Genomic DNA, 20,125 nt, shown 5'->3' on the forward strand with positions numbered 1-20,125 from the left:
TGCATTTCCATCTTCCAGATTGTAACGAACTGGCGGGAGGACCAGTACCAGGATGACTGCAAGGCCAAGCAGATGATGCACGAGGCACTGAAGCTGCGGCTCAATCTGGTGAGGTTTCCTCTGGTGAGGTTGGTCACCACTACCATCATAGTCATGTGATTTCGCTGTTATGCCTGAACGTGCTAAATTGTCCAATATCAAAAAAAGGCCATACGGACAGAAAGTACCTCTGAAAACAAATCAAACCCAGTTAGTTACTGCTACAGAATACTTAGGTTTTGTCCATTAAAAGTACAAAGAGATGTAGAGGTTGAAAATGTATTAAGAAAAATACATGCAAATTCTCTGGCGCCTTGACATAAGTTTCATGGACGTTTCTGAATTGCATGCTAATGCCCCGTTTACATCGTGACGTATTTAAATGTTGTTTTAATATTTTTTTCACTAGGCAAGTCAGTTGAGAACATATTCTTATTTATAATGACGGCCTAGGAACAGTGGGTTAACTGCCTTGTTCAGGGGTAGAATGACATGTCAGCTCTGGGATTTGATCTAGTAACCTTCCGGTTACTGGCCCAACACTCTAACCACTAGGCTACCTGCCGCTCCTATTTGTATTTCATTACGCTGTACGTCAACTTTATGCAATCTCGTTCCTCTACTGGAAGGAGAGCATAGGATAGGATTTCACAATGCAAAACAAGATGGAGGAGAGTCTCTCGTCAGAGATGGCATTTATTTTGAGAGATTGCAAAATATTACCTTTTCATTCAAAACAGGATAAATATAATGTTTCAGGTGATAATAAAACATGTTTTGTTTAGTTACTTTTTCCTCAACTTGTTTCTATAACGTTCTAGCAAATTAAGCTAGCTTGCACTGTAAAGCAGCTAGATGGCTAAAAGCGAGGCTAGGTGGAAGATACCACTGTAGCTAGCGACCTCCACCCAATAATTATCATCAAAAACAAGCCCAATGGGAGACAAGTCATATAATTGGCTTAAAAGCTTATAGGAATGGGTAATTGTTTATAAACTGCTAGCTATCCCATGAAGCTATTACAGAAAACCACATTTTCATCTTCCATGGTTTGGTAACTTCCTGTCCTTCAATGGGCTCTGGCTGGACTGAAGACGGTGCAAAGTTTGGAAAATGTAAAAGAATGCAGCGTCCTTCTGGCAAGCCTTCAACCGCAAGAGGGCGTTACGATTCCACTCCGTTGTGGATGTCCCCATTGAAATGCATGACATCCGGCGCAATGTAACGGAGTGCTTATGGGTAATGTAAACGAGGCTTAAAATGAAATTGGATGTCTTGTCTTTGCTCTCCAGGTAGGTGGGATGTTTGACACGGTACAACGCAGCACACAGCAGACCACCGAGTGGGCCGTGCTACTCCTCGACATCATCAGCAGCGGTACAGTGGACATGAAGTCCAACAAGTAAGTCCCAACACACCTGCTCACACATTTTTAACTTCATCACTTTACTTGTGTTCATTTGTTAAGATTGTAATGTCAACATGTAAAATACCTGACTGACGTGTGTGATTTCTCTTCTCCCTCACTCTGCCTGTCCGTCTCTCTCGCTCTCTTCCTTTTTCTCTCTCAGTGAGCTCTTCACTACGGTACTGGACATGCTGAGTGTGCTGATTAATGGCACGCTGGCTGCTGACATGTCCAGCATCTCTCAGGGCAGCATGGAAGAGAACAAGAGGGCTTACATGAACCTGGTAAAGAAGCTGCGGGTAAGATCACACTGGATTTATACTGAGTGTAGAAAACATTAGGAACACCTAATCTTTTGACCGATTATGATTTTTCAACGCCGATACCGATTATTGGAGGACCAAAAAAAACCGACACCTATTAATCGGCCGATTTAAAAAAAAATAATAATAATAATAAAAATAATAATAATAATATCAAAATAAAAAAATACATTTGTAATAATGACAATTACAACAATACTGAATGAAACACTTATTTTAATATAATATAATACATCAATAAAATCAATTTAGCCTCAAATAAATAATGACACATGTTCAATTTGGTTTAAATAATGCAGAAACAAAGTGTTGGAGAAGAAAGTAAAAGTGCAATATGTGCCATGTAAGAAAGCTAACGTTTAAGTTCCTTGCTCAGAACATGAGAACATATGAAAGCTGGTGGTTCCTTTTAACATGAGTCTTCAATATTCCCAGGTAAGAAGTTTTAGGTTGTAGTTATTATAGGAATTATATGACTATTTCTCTATTTACCATTCGTATTTCATATACCTTTGACTATTGGATGTTCTTATAGGCACTTTAGTATTGAATGCCAAGATGGCATTGCAGTTCAGACGTCTTTTGTCCTCGTCTTGTCGTGTCCCGTATATATATATAACTTTTTTCTCGCATACCTTTTTATATATATTTTTTTATTTTCCATAAACTCGTCGTCAAAACACTCTCTTGCAACCCGCCTCACCAATTTATATTTATAAAAAAAGTATTATTTACCTCAAATCTGTAATCCTCCATAGAAGCTAATCAGAAGCTAGTTAGCTTCTTTACTGGCTAATCGTTAGTATTCAGCTAACCACGGTTTGTGGTCATCGGCTAGCTATCCTTTAGCTCGAAAATCTATCGCCAGTTTTGTACGGCTCGGAACGGAACATACCGGACCTATTTTTCTCTCCATGTCCCTGGATTTCAACCGCTAACTCTGGACATTCATACCTGGATCTCACAGCTAGCTAGCTGCTATCCGTGTGACTACCGGCCTTCGTCGATTCCGGAGCAAACATCAATTATTCCGGAGCTAGCCAGCTGAAGAGTTCCATCAGTCACTCCTGGGCTACAATCACCTATCCGGACCCGTTTTACTGCCAACGCGGAGCCCCACCAGGCCTTCACAACTGGACTGTCGACGTTATCTACCCGAAGGAGTTATCCGGCTGGCTCCTCCGTCGCGACGTTACCTGAACCGCCCATCTGCGGTCCGCTAACCGTTAGCTGTCTTATCGGAATAGACCTATCTAAGATTTTTTTTTTTTTTTTCTTGGGCCTCTATAACTATATCTATAGTTTTTTTTGTGTAATTTGGATTCATCCCCTCTACCACACGGAACCCCACTAATCCTACCGACGGGAACGCACAAGGTGGCTAATAACAGACCTCCATCCTATGCCAGCTTGCTACCGATGGCCCGGCTAGCTGTCTAAATCGCCGTGACCCCAACCAACCTCTCTACTCACTGGACCCTTATGATCACTCAAATAAGCATGCCTCTCTAGTCGGCTGGCCCTCGCTACATATTCGTCGCCAGACCCACTGGCTCCAGGTCATCTACAAGTCCATGCTAGGAAAAGCTCTGCCTTATCTCAGTTCACTGGTCACGATGGCAACACCCACCCGTAGCACGCGCTCCAGCAGGTGTATCTCACTGATCATCCCTAAAGCCAACACCTCATTTGGCCGCCTGTCGTTCCAGTTCTCTGCTGCCTGTGACTGGAACGAATTGCAAAAATCTCTGAAGTTGGAGACTTTTATCTCCCTCACCAACTTCAAACATCTGCTATCTGAGCAGCTAACCGATCGCTGCAGCTGTACATAGTCTTATCGGTAAATAGCCCACCCATTTTTACCTACCTCATCCCCATACTGTTTTTATTTATTTACTTTTCTGCTCTTTTGCACACCAATATCTCTACCTGTACATGACCATCTGATCATTTATCACTCCAGTGTTAATCTGCAAAATTGTAATTATTTGCCTACCTCCTCATGCCTTTTGCACACAATGTATATAGACTCCCTTTTTTTCTACTGTGTTATTGACTTGTTAATTGTTTACTCCATGTGTAACTCTTGTGTTGTCTGTTTACACTGCTATGCTTTATCTTGGCCAGGTCGCAGTTGCAAATGAGAACTTGTTCTCAACTAGCCTACCTGGTTAAATAAAGGTGAAATAAAAAAATAAAACCATTTAAAAAAAAAAATGTCAATATGCCTTGCCCATTGCTGTTCTGGTTAGTGTTTATTGGCTTATTTCACTGTAGAGCCTCTAGTCCTGCTCTCACTATACCTTATCCAACCTATTAGTTCCTCCACCCACACATGCGATGACATCTCCTGGTTTCAATTATGTTTCTAGAGACAATATCTCTCTCATCACTTAATACCTAGGTTTACCTCCACTGTATTCACATCCTACCATACCTTTGTCTGTACATTATACCTTGAAGCTATTTTATCGCCCCCACAAACCTCCTTTTACTCTCTGTTCCAGACGTTCTAGACGACCAATTCTTATTGCCTTTAGCCGTACCCTTATCCTCCTCCTCCTCTGTTCCTCTGGCGATGTAGAGGTGAATCCAGGCCCTACTGTGCCTTGCTACACTCCTATTCCCCAGGCGCTCTCTTTTGATGACTTCTGTAACCGTAATAGCCTTGGTTTCATGCATGTTAACATTAGAAGCCTCCTCCCTAAATTTGTTATATTCACTGCTTTAGCACACTCTGCCAACCCGGATGTTCTAGCTGTGTCTGAATCCTGGATTAGGAAGACCACCAAAAATTCTGAAATTTTAATCCCAAACAACAACATTTTCAGACAAGATAGAACTGACAAAGGGGGCGGTGTTGCAATCTACTGCAAAGATAGCTTGCAGAGTTCAGTCCTACTATCCAGGTCTGTACCCAAACAATTTGAACTTCTACTTTTAAAAATCCACCTCTCTAAAAACAAGTCTCTCACCGTTGCCGCCTGCTATAGACCACCCTCTGCCCCCAGCTGTGCTCTGGACACCATATGTGAACTGATTGCCCCCCATCTATCTTCAGAGCTCGTGCTGCTAGGCAACCTAAACTGGAACATGCTTAACACCCCAGCCATCCTACAATCTAAGCTTGATGCCCTCAATCTCACACAAATTATCAATGAACCTACCAGGTACCTCCCCAAAGCCTAAAACACGGGCACCCTCATAGATGTCATCCTAACCAACTTGCCCTCTAAATACACATCTGCTGTCTTCAACCAAGATCTCAGCGATCACTGCCTCATTGCCTGCATCCATAATGGGTCAGCGGTCAAACGACCTCCACTCATCACTGTCAAACGCTCCCTGAAATACTTCAGCGAGCAGGCCTTTCTAATCGACCTGGCCGGGGTATCCTGGAAGGATATTAATCTCATCCCGTCAGTAGAGGATGCCTGGTTATTTTTTTTTAAATGCCTTCCTAACCATCTTAAATAAGCATGCCCCATTCAAGAAATTTAGAACCAGGAACAGATATAGCCCTTGGTTCTCCCCAGACCTGACTGCCCTTAACCAACACAAAAACATCCTATGGCGTTCTGCTTTAGCATCGAAAAGCCCCCGTGATATGCAGCTGTTCAGGGAAGCTAGAAACCATTATACACAGGCAATTAGAAAAGCCAAGGCTAGCTTTTTCAAGCAGAAATTTGCTTCCTGCAACACTAACTCAAAAAAGTTCTGGGACACTGTAAAGTCCATGGAGAATAAGAACACCTCCTCCCAGCTGCCCACTGCACTGAAGATAGGAAACACTGTCTCCACTGATAAATCCACCATAATTGAGAATTTCAATAAGCATTTTTCTACGGCTGGCCATGCTTTCCACCTGGCTACTCCTACCCCGTTCAACAGCACTGCACCCCCAACAGCAACTCGCCCAAGCCTTCCCCATTTCTCCTTCTCCCAAATCCGTTCAGCTTATGTTCTGAAAGAGCTGCAAAATCTGGACCCCTACAAATCAGCCGGGCTAGACAATCTGGACCCTTTCTTTCTAAAAGTATCTGCCGGAATTGTTGCCACCCTTATTACTAGCCTGTTCAACCTCTCTTTTGTGTCGCCTGAGATTCCCAAAGATTGGAAAGCAGCTGCGGTCATCCCCCTCTTCAAAGGGGACACTCTTGACCCAAACTGCTACAGACCTATATCTATCCTACCATGCCTTTCTAAGGTCTTCGAAAGCCAAGTCAACAAACCGATTACTGACCATTTAGAATCTCACCATACCTTCTCTGCTATGCAATCTGGTTTCAGAGCTCGTCATGGGTGCACCTCAGCCACGCTCAAGGTCCTAAACAATATCTTAACCGCCATCGATAAGAAACATTACTGTGCAGCCGTATTCATTGATCTGGCCAAGGCTTTCGACTCTGTCAATCACCACATCCTCATCGGCAGACTCGACAGCCTTGGTTTCTGAAATGATTGCCTCGCCTGGTTCACCAACTACTTCTCTGATAGAGTTCAGTGTGTCAAATCGGAGGGTCTGCTGTCCGGACCTCTGGCAGTCTCTATGGGGGTGCCACAGGGTTCAATTCTTGGACCGACTCTCTTCTCTGTATACATCAATGATGTTGCTCTTGCTGCTGGTGAGTCTCTGATCCACCTCTACGCAGACGACACCATTCTGTATACTTCTGGCCCTTCTTTGGACACTGTGTCAACAACCCTCCAGGCAAGCTTCAATGCCATACAACTCTCCTTCCGTGGCCTCCAATTGCTCTTAAATACAAGTAAAACTAAATGCATGCTCTTCAGCCGATTGCTACCTGCACCTGCCCGCCTGTCCAACATCACTACTCTGGACGGCTCTGACGTGGACAACTACAAATACTTAGGTGTCTGGTTAGACTGTAAACTCTCCTTCCAGACCCATATCAAACATCTCCAATCCAAAGTTAAATCTAGAATTGGTTTCCTATTTCGCAACAAAGCATCCTTCACTCATGCTGCCAAACATACCCTTGGAAAACTGACCATCCTACCAATCCTCGACTTCGGCGATGTCATTTACAAAATTGCCTCCAATACCCTACTCAACAAATTGGATGCAGTCTAACACAGTGCAATCTGTTTTGTCACCAAAGCCCCATATGCTACCCACCATTGCGACCTGTACACTCTCGTTGGCTGGCCCTCGCTTCATACTCGTCGCCAAACCCCCTGGCTCCATGTCATCTACAAGACCCTGCTCGGTAAAGTCCCCCCTTATCTCAGCTCGCTGGTCACCATAGCATCTCCCACCTGTAGCACACGCTCCAGCAGGTATATCTCTCAAGTCACCCCCAAAACCAATTCTTTCTTTGGCCGCCTCTCCTTCCAGTTCTCTGCTGCCAATGACTGGAACGAACTACAAAAATCTCTGAAACTGGAAATACTTATCTCCCTCACTAGCTTTAAGCACCACCTGTACATAGCCCACCTATAATTTAGCCCAAACAACTACCTCTTTCCCTAATGTATTTTATTTATTTATTTATTTTGCTCCTTTGCACCCCATTATTTTTTATTTCTACTTTGCACATTCTTCCACTGCAAATCTACCATTCCAGTGTTTTACTTGCTATTTTGTATTTACTTTGCCACCATGGCCTTTTTTTGCCTTTACCTCCCTTATCTCACCTCATTTGCTCACATCGTGTATATAGACTTGTTTATACTGTATTATTGACTGTATGTTTGTTTTACTCCATGTGTAACTCTGTGTCGTTGTTTGTGTCGAACTGCTTTGCTTTGTCTTGGCCAGGTCGCAATTGTAAATGAGAACTTGTTCTCAACTTGCCTACCTGGTTAAATAAAGGTGAAATAAAAAAATATAAAAAAATTGCCAGTGTAACAGTATAGCTTCTGTCCCACTCCTTGCTCCTACCTGGGCTCGAACCAGGTACACATCGACAACAGACACCCTCGAAGCAGCATTACCCATGCAGAGCAAGTGGAACAACTACTCCAAGTCTCAGGGCGAGTGACGTTTGAAACGCTATTAGCGTGCACCCTGCTAACTAGCTAGCCATTTCACATCGGTTACACCAGCCTAATCTCGGGAGTTGATAGGCTTGAAGTCATAAACAGCACAATGCTTGAAGTCATAAACAGCACAATGCTTGAAGCACAGAGAAGAGCTGCAAGCAAAAGGCACGAAAGTGCTGTTTGAATGAATGCTTACGAGCCTGCTGGTGCCTACAATCACTCAGTCAGACTGCTCTATCAAATCATAACTTAATTATAACATAATAACACACAGAAATACGAGCCTTAGGTCATTAATATGGTCGAATCCGGAAACTATCATCTCGAAAACAAAACGTTTTTTCTTTCAGTGAAATAATGAACCGTTCTGTATTTTATCTAATGGTTGGCATCCCTAAGTCTAAATATTCCTGTTACATTGCACAATCTTCAATGTTGTGTCATAATTACGTAAAATTCTGGCAAATTAGTTCGCAACGAGCCAGATGGCCCAAACTGTTGCTTATACACTGACTCTGTGCAATGAATGCAAGAGAAGTGACACAATTTCACCTGGTTAATATTGCCTGCTAACCTGGATTTCTTTTAGCTATATATGCAGGTTTAAAAATACATACTTCTGTGTATTGATTTTAAGAAAGGCATTGATGTTTATGGTTAGGTACACGTTGGAGCAACGACAGTCCTTTTTCGCGATTGCGCTCCGCATCGATTATAGGCAACGCAGGACATGCTAGATAGAACTAGTTCTATCATCAACAATGTGTAGTTAACAAGTGATTTATGATTGATTGTTTTTTTATAAGATAAGTTTAATGCTAGATAGCAACTTACCTTGTCTTCTTACTGCATTCACGTAACAGGCAGGCTCCTCGTGAAGCAGGTGGTTAGAGCGTTGGACTAGTTAACTGTAAGGTTGCAAGATTTGTATCCCCCGAGCTGACAAGGTGAAAATCGTTCTGCCCCTGAACAAGGCAGTTAACCCACTGTACCTAGGCCGTCATTGAAAATAAGAATGTGTTCTTAACTGACTTGCCTAGTGAAATAAAGGTGTAAAAAACAAAAAAAATGGGCCAAATCAGCATCCAAAAATACCGATTGTTATGAAAACTTGAAATCGGCCCTAATTAATCGGCCATTCAGATTGATCGGTCGACCTCTAGAATGGACAGGACGAAATATTTAAGTGCCTTTTGAACAGGGTATGGTAATAGGTGCCAGGTGCATTGTGTGTCAAAAACTGCAGAGTTGCTGGGTTTTCCACGCTCAACAGTTTCTGGTCTGTATCAGAATGGTCCACCACCCAAAGCACATCCAGCCAACTTGACACAACTGTGGAAAGCATTGGAGTCAACATGGGCTTTCGACGCCTTGTGGAGTCCAAGCCCCGAAGAATTGAGGCTGTTCTGAGGGCAAAAGGGGGTTCAACTCAATATTAGGAAGGTGTTCTTAATGTTTTGTACTATCTATTTATATGTAGAATATATAACAATTTATGTCCGTGAAGGTGTTATGCTCGGTGTTCACCACAAGAGGTCCCCACTCGCCTAGAATTCAGTCGAGCAACTATCAAACAGACACAAGGAAGCTTCTCAATTCAATACTATTTGTATCTTTATTTCAAGGTGTTTGGCTCGTAACTCTACTGTTGTGGTGTGTATTTGCAGAAAGAGCTGGGTGACCGGCAGTCAGAGAGTCTGGAGAAGGTGCGGCAGCTGCTCCCTCTGCCCAAGCAGACTCGTGATGTCATCACGTGTGAACCTCAGGGCTCGCTCATCGACACCAAGGGCAACAAGATTGCCGGCTTTGAGAAGGAGGTGAGTACTCTGAGCTTTTACCCTTGGAAGACATTGCCAACTCAGTTGTTGAAGGTATTACTGTTTCTCTGTCACTAAGATATTTTATATTTTTAGCCCACATGGTTCTTCATAAACGTTTCTTTCAAGCTGTTCACTAAGAATGTTTTCCCTAAATAGCAGACCTGTGTTCAAATACTGTGTTTTATTTCAAATACTTGCTTGAGCTTGCCTGGCAAAATGGAACCAATGGATTTGATCCCAAATCTGTAAACCACGCCCATATGGTACTCCAGGCTCCTTCAAATGCTCAACGTTTATTAGAGAAAACAAATATTATTTGAACTCAGCTCTACAAAATACTTATGCATTTAGACATCTTAATTTTCGGGATGAATTTGGGGCAACACCAGTCTCCAATAATTGATTTATATCAATTTAAAAATCACCTCTCCTTTTCTATCAGGGCCTCCAAGTGTCCAACAAGCAGAAGATCTCGCCGTGGGACGTGTTCGAGGGCCTCAAGCACTCTGCCCCACTCTCTTGGGGCTGGTTCGGGACGGTGCGCGTGGACCGTAAGGTGACCAAGTTCGAGGAGCAGCAGCGCTTCCTCCTCTACCACACCCACCTGAAGCCCAAGCCGCGCAGCTACTACCTGGAACCCCTCCCCCTGCCACCTGAGGAGGAGGAGCCGCCCACACCCGTGCCCCAGGAGCTCGAGAAGAAGATGGTGGAGGCATTGAAGCCGGAGAAGAGCGTCCCTGTGGTGTCGTCCGACGTGACCAAGAAGAAGCCCAAGAAGAAGAAGACACCATCCACCAGCAAAACTGAGGTGAGGGGGAGACACTGGGACAGGTCCTGTCCAGCAAAACTGAGGTGAGAGACACTGGGACAGGTCCTGTCCAGCAAAACTGAGGTGAGGGAGGACACTGCGACAGGTCTTGTCCAGGAACAACTACTAGCTAGGCCCTGTGAGGGCTGTGGCGGTCATGAAATTTCCACAGCGGGTGATTGTGAAGCAAATAACTGTCGGTCTCACAGTAATTGACCATTAATTAACAAACACATTTAGCATCTCCTGGCTTCCACACTGATGCAGACCTTTGGAACATCTTAGTATTTAAAAAGTTTAATAAATCTATATAATATTTTAGACAGATCTAAAGAAGCATGATTTGAAGAAAATGTACTCTATTTCAGAAGAACAGAATAGCATACTCTTGCGTTGTCCTTATGTTAGGTTCTGATCTATGCCAAATGACTGTGTGCTACACAAGTTAATTTAGTTAATTTAGCAGGCAAGATTTGCTTAGAATTCTGTGGCATTATTTTCTATTATTTTACAGTATGAACAAAGCTGAATAAAATAGAAAGGATATTTTGTCCAAACGATTTGAGTACGCACATGCTGCTATTCTGTGTTGAGCGGTTAAACAAAGAAATTCTTAATTTAGAGTTATTAATGTAACTAGTTATTCTACAAACGTTGGGCTATATGTTTAGATTTTTAATACATTGTAATGCTGTGTGATGCGAATCCAATGATGATTTGAAAAAAGTTGCTTGAACGCATTGAACTCTGCTTTGTTTTTTGCTCAGCCTGTACACTTCATCAGTATCTCATTCACAATTTGACAAACACTTGATAATGCCTAGAATTTCACGGTGACATCCCCTGTGTGTGGCAGTAATGCACCCTAAAAAAATCCATTCCTTTTCTTGCCGGAGTGCTGCGTTGTGCCCTTCTCCCTGAGTGATGCTTGCTCCAAAGCACCTCTCACTCACTTGGCTCTCCATCACTTGATTGGATCTTTCTCACAGGCTACAAGAGAAGACAGACACATCAGGGATGCAACTGTGCGCGTTCTTATCCAATTCCAAGGTGCATATTGAAGATATTGGAAGAACTGTCCACATTTAGTTTTTGTCAGCCAACTAGACGAGTAGGCCTAACAAACAGCAAAAGCCTAGTGTAAGTGCTGCAATGTGCACACGCTAGTAGGATATAAGCGCGAATGTTCCTTTATTTATTTTATTTTACCTTTATTTAACTAGGCATATCAGTTCTAAGAACAAATTCTTATTTACAATGATGGCCCAAGAACAGTGGGTTAACTGCCTTGTTCAGGGGCAGAATGACATTTTTACCTTGTCAGGTCGGGGATTCGATTCAGCAACCTTTCGGTTACTGGACCACCTCTAACCACTAGGCTACCTGCCGCCCCTTTAACGGGAAAGCATCATTATCAAAAGTGACCGCAAATGTGATTATCTTGTAATGATTTTATTATAAAGGTGCATTTTTATGGTCAAAATTGGGGAAGATAAAATTAACTTAGGAGCTGCTTTTGTATGCCAGTTTGGCTCTACACCCCTTGTAAAGTGGATTAATGTGCTTAATTGTATGAAGTTATTTGGCCACTTTAGTTTTGATACAAACCTGTATCAAAACAAGACTTTGATTCTTACCGTGTGCATCCTTCACAAGTGATAATATATAATTTGCAAGGCTGATATTGTCACCCATCAGACTTCTTGACTTAATATTGTCTTGTACTAAACAATATACAGTGTCTTCGGAAAGTATTCAGACCCCTTTTTCCACATTTTGTTACGGTGCAGCCTTATTCTAAAATGGATTAAATAAGTAAAACTCCTCAGCAATCTACACACAATACCCAATAATGACAAAGCAAAAATCTTTTTTTTTCTTCCTCGAGCTGGCCGCCCGGCCACACTGAGCAAACGGGGGAGAAGGATATTGGTCAGGGTGGTGACCGAGAAACCGATGGTCACTTTGACAGAGCTCCAGAGTTCCTCTGTGGAGATGGGAGAACCTTCCAGAAGGAAAGCCATCTCTGCAGCACTCCACCAATCAAGCCTTTATGGTAGAGTGGCCAGGCAGAAGCCACTACTTAGTAAAAGGCACATGACAGTCCACTTTGAGTTTGCCAAAATGAACGTTTTAGCCTGAATGCCAAGCATCAAGTCTGGAGGACACCCGGCACCCTCCATTCGGTCAACCGTGGTGGCAGCATCATGCTGTGGGGATGTTTTTCAGAGGCAGGGACTGGGAGACTAGTTAGGATCAAGGCAAAGATGAACGGAGCAAAGTACAGAGATCCTTTTTAAAAACCTGCTCTAGAGAGCACTCAGGACCTCAGACTCTGGCCAAGGTTCACTTTCCAACTGGACAATGACCCTAAGCACACAGCCAAGACAACCCAGGAGTGGCTACAGGACAAGTCACTGAATGTCCAGAGCTTGAACTTGAACCCGATCTGCAGAGAAGAATGGGAGAAACTCAGGGGTGCCAAGCTTGTAGCGTCATACCCAAGAAGAATTGATAACTGTAATTGCTGACAATGGTGTTTCAACAAAATACAGAGTAAAGAGTCTGAGTACTTAAGTAAATGTGATATTTTAGTTTTTTATTTAATACATTTGTAAACATTTCTATACCTGTTTTTGCTTTGTCATTATAGGGTATTGTGCGTAGATTGAGGAGGGAAAATCCATGTAATACATTTTAGAATAAGGCTGTAACAAAATGTGGAAAAGTCAAATGACCTGAATACTTTCCGAAGGCACTGTAAGTGTGAAATGTGTTTTGATTTAAAGTGGTTCCTCCTTTCATATTTGCGTCGTACTGCAGCACACATTGCAGGCTGCTACACCATTCTGTGGCATGCTATTTAATTGTCAGACATTTTTTCTGTTATAGTAAGTTAGTGCTAGTTTGACCACCAGGGGGCATCTTTGAGAAGCATTTGATCGTCTTCCATATTGGCGTTACCAGAGAATTTAAAACCTTTTTGTAATAACATAGTATACGGGATTGATTTCAAGAAATGTGGCTAAATTAATTTGATTAATATTGTGGTTCTGTTAGGCTGGAATGGAAAATATCCCGCTGTACAACGTGGCGGTTGGTAGTAGGCTCCAGCATAAGAGGATTAGAGGATTCTAAATTGTTTGCCTTCATTAGACAACTTTGTTCCAATATTTCTGTAAATCAGTGATATTTATTCCCATAGTATATTATTATGGATCCATAACTAAATAAACATAAGCATTTTTACAGAGTATTTTTTATTATTATTTTATTAACGAAAGCATAAAGATGCTTGATGAAGAAATGCATAGAGTATATCCTGTTACATTTGGATAAAGCATTTAAAGCATTTTGAAGATATAAGCCGTCTGCATTTGTTCATTAGGCTACTGTGCAGTCTGACAAGTAAACATCGCCTCCAGTACATACTGTAGTAAACATGGGAAAGTGAATAATTCCTTACATAAGGGAGAGCAGGTCATGTCCAGACTTTCTCGGTGACCTCAAGTCCTTCTATGTTTTTAATTATTTTTCGGGTTGCATCAGTCATGGACAGAAACTTCTGAGACACAGTATTAATGATGAACACCCGGAAATTCACTGGTAAGCCACATTTGCCTCGGGATCCATCTCAGTTTGTATTCTGTGCCCACTCGTGGGATCTCTCTTTGGTTACACATCCTTGGAATAGCAGAACAGCATAACGGTCCGGGCGGCCCTTGCTGTGCCTCTTCACCAATGCCACCTGACTCTTCACTAATGAGGAGTGACTCTCCGCCAACACTGCCTGGCTCTGGACCAATGCATCAGCTCTCACCCGTATGGTCTGCCTTCAATGACTCGATCTCTGTCTTCAAAGTCTGAATCACATCCATGAGCACCTTCATCAGATGAGCAGAATGGTACAGCCCTGAGCCCCCAGAGTGGCCTATAATCGGAACGGTAGATCAATTAAGAATTAAAAGTGACTCCAATGCACACGTGCTCCCTACACATTTTAAGAATCTAGCGAAATGAACTGCTTTCTTGGCAACCATGCGTTTTCGGTGATCCCGTTGTCCAGCCCTTTGTTCACTGATCTCCACAGATGGTTGTCGGCATAGTTGTAAGCTCTGCAAAAACACAAGGCCAACAAGATGTTTTGGCAAAAGAAATTGGCGATACAACAATGTTTATTTTTTTATTTCACCTTTATTTAACCAGGTAGGCAAGTTGAGAACAAGTTCTCATTTGCAACTGCGACCTGGCCAAGATAAAGCATAGCAATTTGACACATACAACAACAGAGTTACACATGGAATAAACAAAACATACAGTCAATAATATAGTAGAGAAATAAGTATATATACAATGTGAGAAAATGAGTTGAGAAGGGAGGTAAAGGCAAAAAAAGGCCATGGTGGCGAGGTAGATACAATATAGCAAATAAAACACTGGAACTGTAGAAGAATGTGCAAAGTATAAATATATAAATAATGGGGTGCAAAGGAGCTAAATAAATGAATACAGTAGGGCAAGAGGTAGTTGTTTGGGCTAAATTATAGATGGGACCAGTGAGCTGAGATAAGGCGGGGCTTTACCTAGCAGAGACTTGTAGATAACCTGTAGCCAGTGGGTTTGGCGACGAGTATGAAGCGAGGGCCAACCAACGAGAGCGTACAGGTCGCAATGGTGGGTAGTGTATGGGGCTTTGGTGACAAAACAGATTGCACTGTGTTAGACTGCATCCAGTTTGTTGAGTAGAGTGTTGGAGGCTGTTTTATAGATGTCATCACTGAAGTCGAGCATCGGTAGGATGGTCAGTTTTACGAGGGTATGTTTGGCAGCATGAGTGAAGGATGCTTTGTTGCGATATAGGAAGCCGATTCTAGATTTAATTTTGGATTGGAGATGCTTAATGTGAGTCTGGAAGGAGAGTTTACAGTCTAACCAGACACCTAGGTATTTGCAGTTGTCCATGTATTCTAAGTCAGAGCCGTCCAGACTACTCTGGACGGGCGAGCAGGTGCAGGCAGCGATCGGTTGAATAGCATGCATTTAATTTTACTTGCGTTTAAGAGCAGTTGGAGGCCACAGAAGGAGAGTTGTATGGCATGAAGCTCGTCTGGAGGTTAGTTTACACAGTGTTCTAAGAATGGCCAGAAGTATACAAAATGGTGTCGTCTGCATAGAGGTGAATCAGAGAATCACCAGCAGCAAGAGCAACATCATTGATGTATACAGAGAAGAGAGTCGACCTGAGGATTGAACCCTGTGGCAACCCTTTGACACACTGAACTCTATCAGAGAAGTAGCTGGTAAACCAGGCAAGGCAATCATTTGAGAAACCAAGGCTGTCGAGTCGGCCAATAAGAATGTGGTGATTGACAGAGTCAAAAACCTTGGGCAGGTTGATGAATACGGCTGCGCAGTAATGTCTCTTATCGATGGCGGTTATGATGTCGTTTAGGACCTTGAGCGTGGCTGAGCTGCACCCATGACCAGCTCTGAAACCAGATTGCATAGCTGAGAAGGTACGGTGGGATTCTAAATGGTTGGTAATCTGTTTGTTAACTTGGCTTTCGAAGAACTTCGAAAGACAGGGTAGGATAGATGTAGGTCTGTAGCAGTTTGTGTCTAGAGTGTCACCCCCTTTGAAGAGGGGGATGACCGCGGCAGCTTTCCAATCTTTGGGAATCTCAGACGATACGAAAGAGAGGATGAACAGGCTTGTTCCCAATTTCGGCAGATCATTTTAGAAAGAAAGGGTCCAGATTGTCTAGCCCGGGGGATTTGTAGGGGTCCAGATTTTGCAGCTCTTTCAGAACATCAGCTATCTGGTTTGGGTGAAGGAGAAATGGTGGGGGCTTTAGCGGGTTGCTGTGGAGGGTGCCGGGCAGTTGACTGGTAGGGGTAGCCAGTTGGAAAGCATGGCCAGCCGTTGAGAAATACTTTTTGAAATTCTCAATTATATTGGATTTATCGGTGGTGACAGTGTTTCCTAGTCTCAGAGCAGTGGGGAGGTGCTCTTATTCTCCATGGACTTTACAGTGTCCCAGAACTTTTTTGAGTTAGTACTACAGGGTGCAAATTTCTGTTTGAAAAAGCTAGCCTTTGCTTTCCTAACTGCCTGTGTATATTTGTTCCTAACTTCCCTGAAATTATGCATATCACGGGGGCTATTCGATACTAATGCAGAACGCCACAGGATGTTTTTGTGCTGGTCAAGGGCAGACCGGTCTGGAGTGAACCAAGGACAATATCTATTCCTAGTTCTAACTTTTTTGAATGGGGCATGCTTATTTAAGATGGTGAGGAAGGCACTTTTAAAGAATAGCCAGGCATCATCTACTGACGGGATGAGGTCAATGTCATTCCAGGATACCCCAGGCAGGTCGATTAGAAAGGCCTGCTCGCAGAAGTCTTTTAGGGAGTGTTTGACAGTGATAAGGGGTGGTCGTTTAGTCGCAAACCCATTACAGATGCAGGCAATGAGGCCGTGATCGCTGAGATCTTGATTGAAAACAGCAGAGGTGTATTTGGAGGGTGAGTTAGTTAGGATGACATCTATGAGGGTGCCCGTGTTTACGGATTTGAAGTTGTACCTGGTAGGTTCATTAATAATTTGTGTGAGATTGAGGGCATCAAGCTTAGATTGTAGGATGGCCGGGGTGTAAAGCTCCCTTTGGCAGTTCTACCTTGGCGGAAAATGTTATAGTTAGCGGTGGAGATTTCAGGGTTTTTGGTGGTTTTCCTAAGCCAGGATTCAGACACGGCTAAGACATCCAGGTTGGCAGAGTGTGCTAAAGCAGTGAGTAAAACAAACTTAGGGAGTAGGCTTCTAATGTTAACATGCATGTTAAAAATCCTACAATGTGATTTTCTGGGTTTTTTTCTTCTCATTTTGTCTGTCATAGTTGAAGTGTGTGTATATATATATATATATATATCTCTCTCTAGAGACGTTTAAACTAGGTAATGTCATAAGGCATATTGAGCAGGGCTAGAGGCTCTACAGTGAAATAAGACAGTGATCACTAACTAGGACAGTAATGGACAAGACATATTGATATTAGAGAGAGGCATGTGTAGCCAAGTGAACATATGGGTCCAGTGAGTGGTTGGGCTGACTGGGGACACGGCGATTCAGACACTTAGCTTGTTAGTATCGGCCTGCTAACAGTTAGTAGGCCGGGGCTAAATCAAATAAAATGTATTTGTCACATACACATGGTTAGCAGATGTTAATGCGAGTGTAGCGAAATGCTTGTGCTTCTAGTTCCGACAATGCAGTAATAACCAACGAGTAATCTAACCTAACAATTCCAAAACTACTACCTTAATACACACAAGTGTAAAGGGATAAAGAATATGTACAGAACGGCATAGGCATGATGCAGTAGATGGTATCGAGTACAGTATATACATATGAAATGAATAATGTAGGGTATGTAAACATTATATTAAGTAGCATTGTTTAAAGTGACTAGGGATATATTTTACATCAATTTCCATCAATTCCCATTATTAAAGTGGCTGGTGTGTTGGCAGCAGCCACTCCATGTTAGTGATGTCTGTTTAACAGTCTGATGGCCTTGAGATAGAAGCTGTTTTTCAGTCTCTCTGTCCCAGCTTTGATGCACCTGTACTGACCTCGCCTTCTGGATGATAGCAGGGTGAACAGGCAGTGGCTCGGGTGGTTGTTGTCCTTAATGATCTTTATGGCCTTCCTGTGACATCGGGTGGTGTAGGTGTCCTGGGGGCAGGTTTGCAGGTTTGCCCCCAGTGATGCATTGAGCAGACCTCACTACCCTCTGGAGAGCCTTACGGTTGTGGGCGGAGCAGTTGCCGTACCAGGCAGTGATACAGCCCGACAGGATGCTCTCGATTGTGCATCTGTAGAAGTTTGTGAGTGTTTTTGGTGACAAGCCGAATTTCTTCAGCCTCCTGAGTTTGAAATAAGCTAGCAGTTAGCAGACCGGGGCTGGCAAGCTTGCAGTTAGCAGACTGGGGCAGGCAAGCTTGCAGTTAGCAGACTGGGGCAGGCAAGCTTGCAGTTAGCAGACTGGGGCAGGCAAGCTTGCAGTTAGCAGACTGGGGCAGGCAAGCTTGCAGTTAGCAGACTGGGGCAGGCAACCTAGCAGTTAGCAGACCATGGGGCGGCAGTGTAGCCTAGTGGTTAGAGCGTTGGACTAGTAACCAAAAGGTTGCAAGATCGAATCCCCAAATGTACAAATCTGTCGTTCTGCCCCTGAACAAGGCAGTTAACCCACTGTTCATAGGCCGTCATTGAAAATAAAAATGTGTTCTTAACTGACTTGCCTAGTTAAATGAAGGTAAAATAAAACATTGATCATCTCAGTAAGGTTTTACCTATGGTCGTGGAGCTTGGTGGAACTGCGACTAAAATGTAGTCTTTTTTTCTTTCTCATTATTTTATTAACGAAAGCATCAAGATGTTGAAGAAATACTCTACTGCTGTTTTTTGTTAAGTGTAACACTTTGGAGTGCTTAAGCATCGAATACATTGCAAGTTGAGGTAGCCGGACTATAAAAAGTCTATTGTCCTGCTAATAGGAAACATTTGCATGATGGGCTGCACCTGCTGCAGTACTACAGTGCACTTGTGGAAAAAGTGTTCAAAAACCTGTTTTCAAAATGCATCCAGTTGTCCATCACTACTGTAAATAAAACAGAGCATCTTGTTTACATTCTTTATTGTAACCACAATCTCACAAATAATTTGTATCTACCTTTCCAATTACTTTTAGAGTTTGGGATTTACAAATGTGCGCTTTTCATTATTAGTTACATTGTTTTAGTTCGAACGTGCAGACTTTTTTTAAATTATTGTTTTATGTCGGATGCTACATTTTTGACCAGTTGCAATTGTAAGTAGGCCTAATAAAAAAACTACTACTTCTGTTAGGCTGTTAAGCCTCATAGTCTACCATAGCCAGTTAAGTTATTTTATATAGGTTTAGGTTCTGAAGAAATAGACTGCAATTAAGCCTTGTTGTTTGCAAAGTCAAATTAAAATGAATTGCTCGACTGGTGTAGGTTTTCTCCATCTGTTGGTGTGCAACACTTGCATAACAAGTTAGCTATATTTTTTGCACCAGCCACTGTTCACCTCCTATCGATAGTGCTGACGTTGTCGCCAGTTGTTTTTAAATTGAACCTTTATATAACTAGGCAAGTCAGGTGAGAAAAATGTTTTATTTGCAATCAGCCAAATAGATTTAAACTCAGTTTTTCACCGTTCCTGACATTTAATCCTAGTAAAAATTCCTTGCCCTAGGTCAATTAGGATCACACTTTATTTTAAGAAAGTGAAATGTCAGAATAATAGTTGAGTGATTTATTTCAGCTTTTATTTCTTTCATCACATTCCCAGTGGGTCAGAAGTTTACATACACTCAATTAGTATTTGGTAGCATTGCCTTTAAATTGTTTAACTTTGGTCTAATGTTTCGGGTAGCCTTCCACAAGCTTCCCACAATAAGTTGGGTGAATTTTGGCCAATTCCTCCTGACAGAGCTGGTGTAACTGAGTCAGGTTTGTAGGCCTTCTTGCACATGCTTTTTCAGTTCTACCCACAAATTTTCTATAGGATTGAGGTCAGGGCTTTGTGATGGCCACTCCAATACCTAGACATTGTTGTCCTTAATGTATTTTTGGGGTCATTGTCCATTGGGAAGACCCATTTGCGACCAAGCTTTAACTTCCTGACTGATGT

At 42.7% G+C, this 20,125-nt stretch overlaps 1 protein-coding gene across 1 annotated transcript in view; it reads left to right on the top strand.

Annotated features, from left to right (window-relative positions):
• LOC135545983 (mediator of RNA polymerase II transcription subunit 12-like) overlaps positions 1-20,125 on the top strand; it is a 93,069-nt gene that overhangs the window by 61,095 nt on the left and 11,849 nt on the right. Inside the window, exons 32-36 of the mRNA XM_064974015.1 lie at positions 19-108; positions 1,332-1,441; positions 1,611-1,746; positions 9,444-9,593; positions 10,039-10,404. Of these exons, the coding sequence (XP_064830087.1) occupies positions 19-108; positions 1,332-1,441; positions 1,611-1,746; positions 9,444-9,593; positions 10,039-10,404 (852 nt within the window). The remainder of the gene's footprint in view (positions 1-18; positions 109-1,331; positions 1,442-1,610; positions 1,747-9,443; positions 9,594-10,038; positions 10,405-20,125) is intronic.

Source organism: Oncorhynchus masou, chromosome 9 (assembly GCF_036934945.1).
Source record: "Oncorhynchus masou masou isolate Uvic2021 chromosome 9, UVic_Omas_1.1, whole genome shotgun sequence".
Lineage (NCBI taxonomy): Eukaryota > Metazoa > Chordata > Actinopteri > Salmoniformes > Salmonidae > Oncorhynchus > Oncorhynchus masou.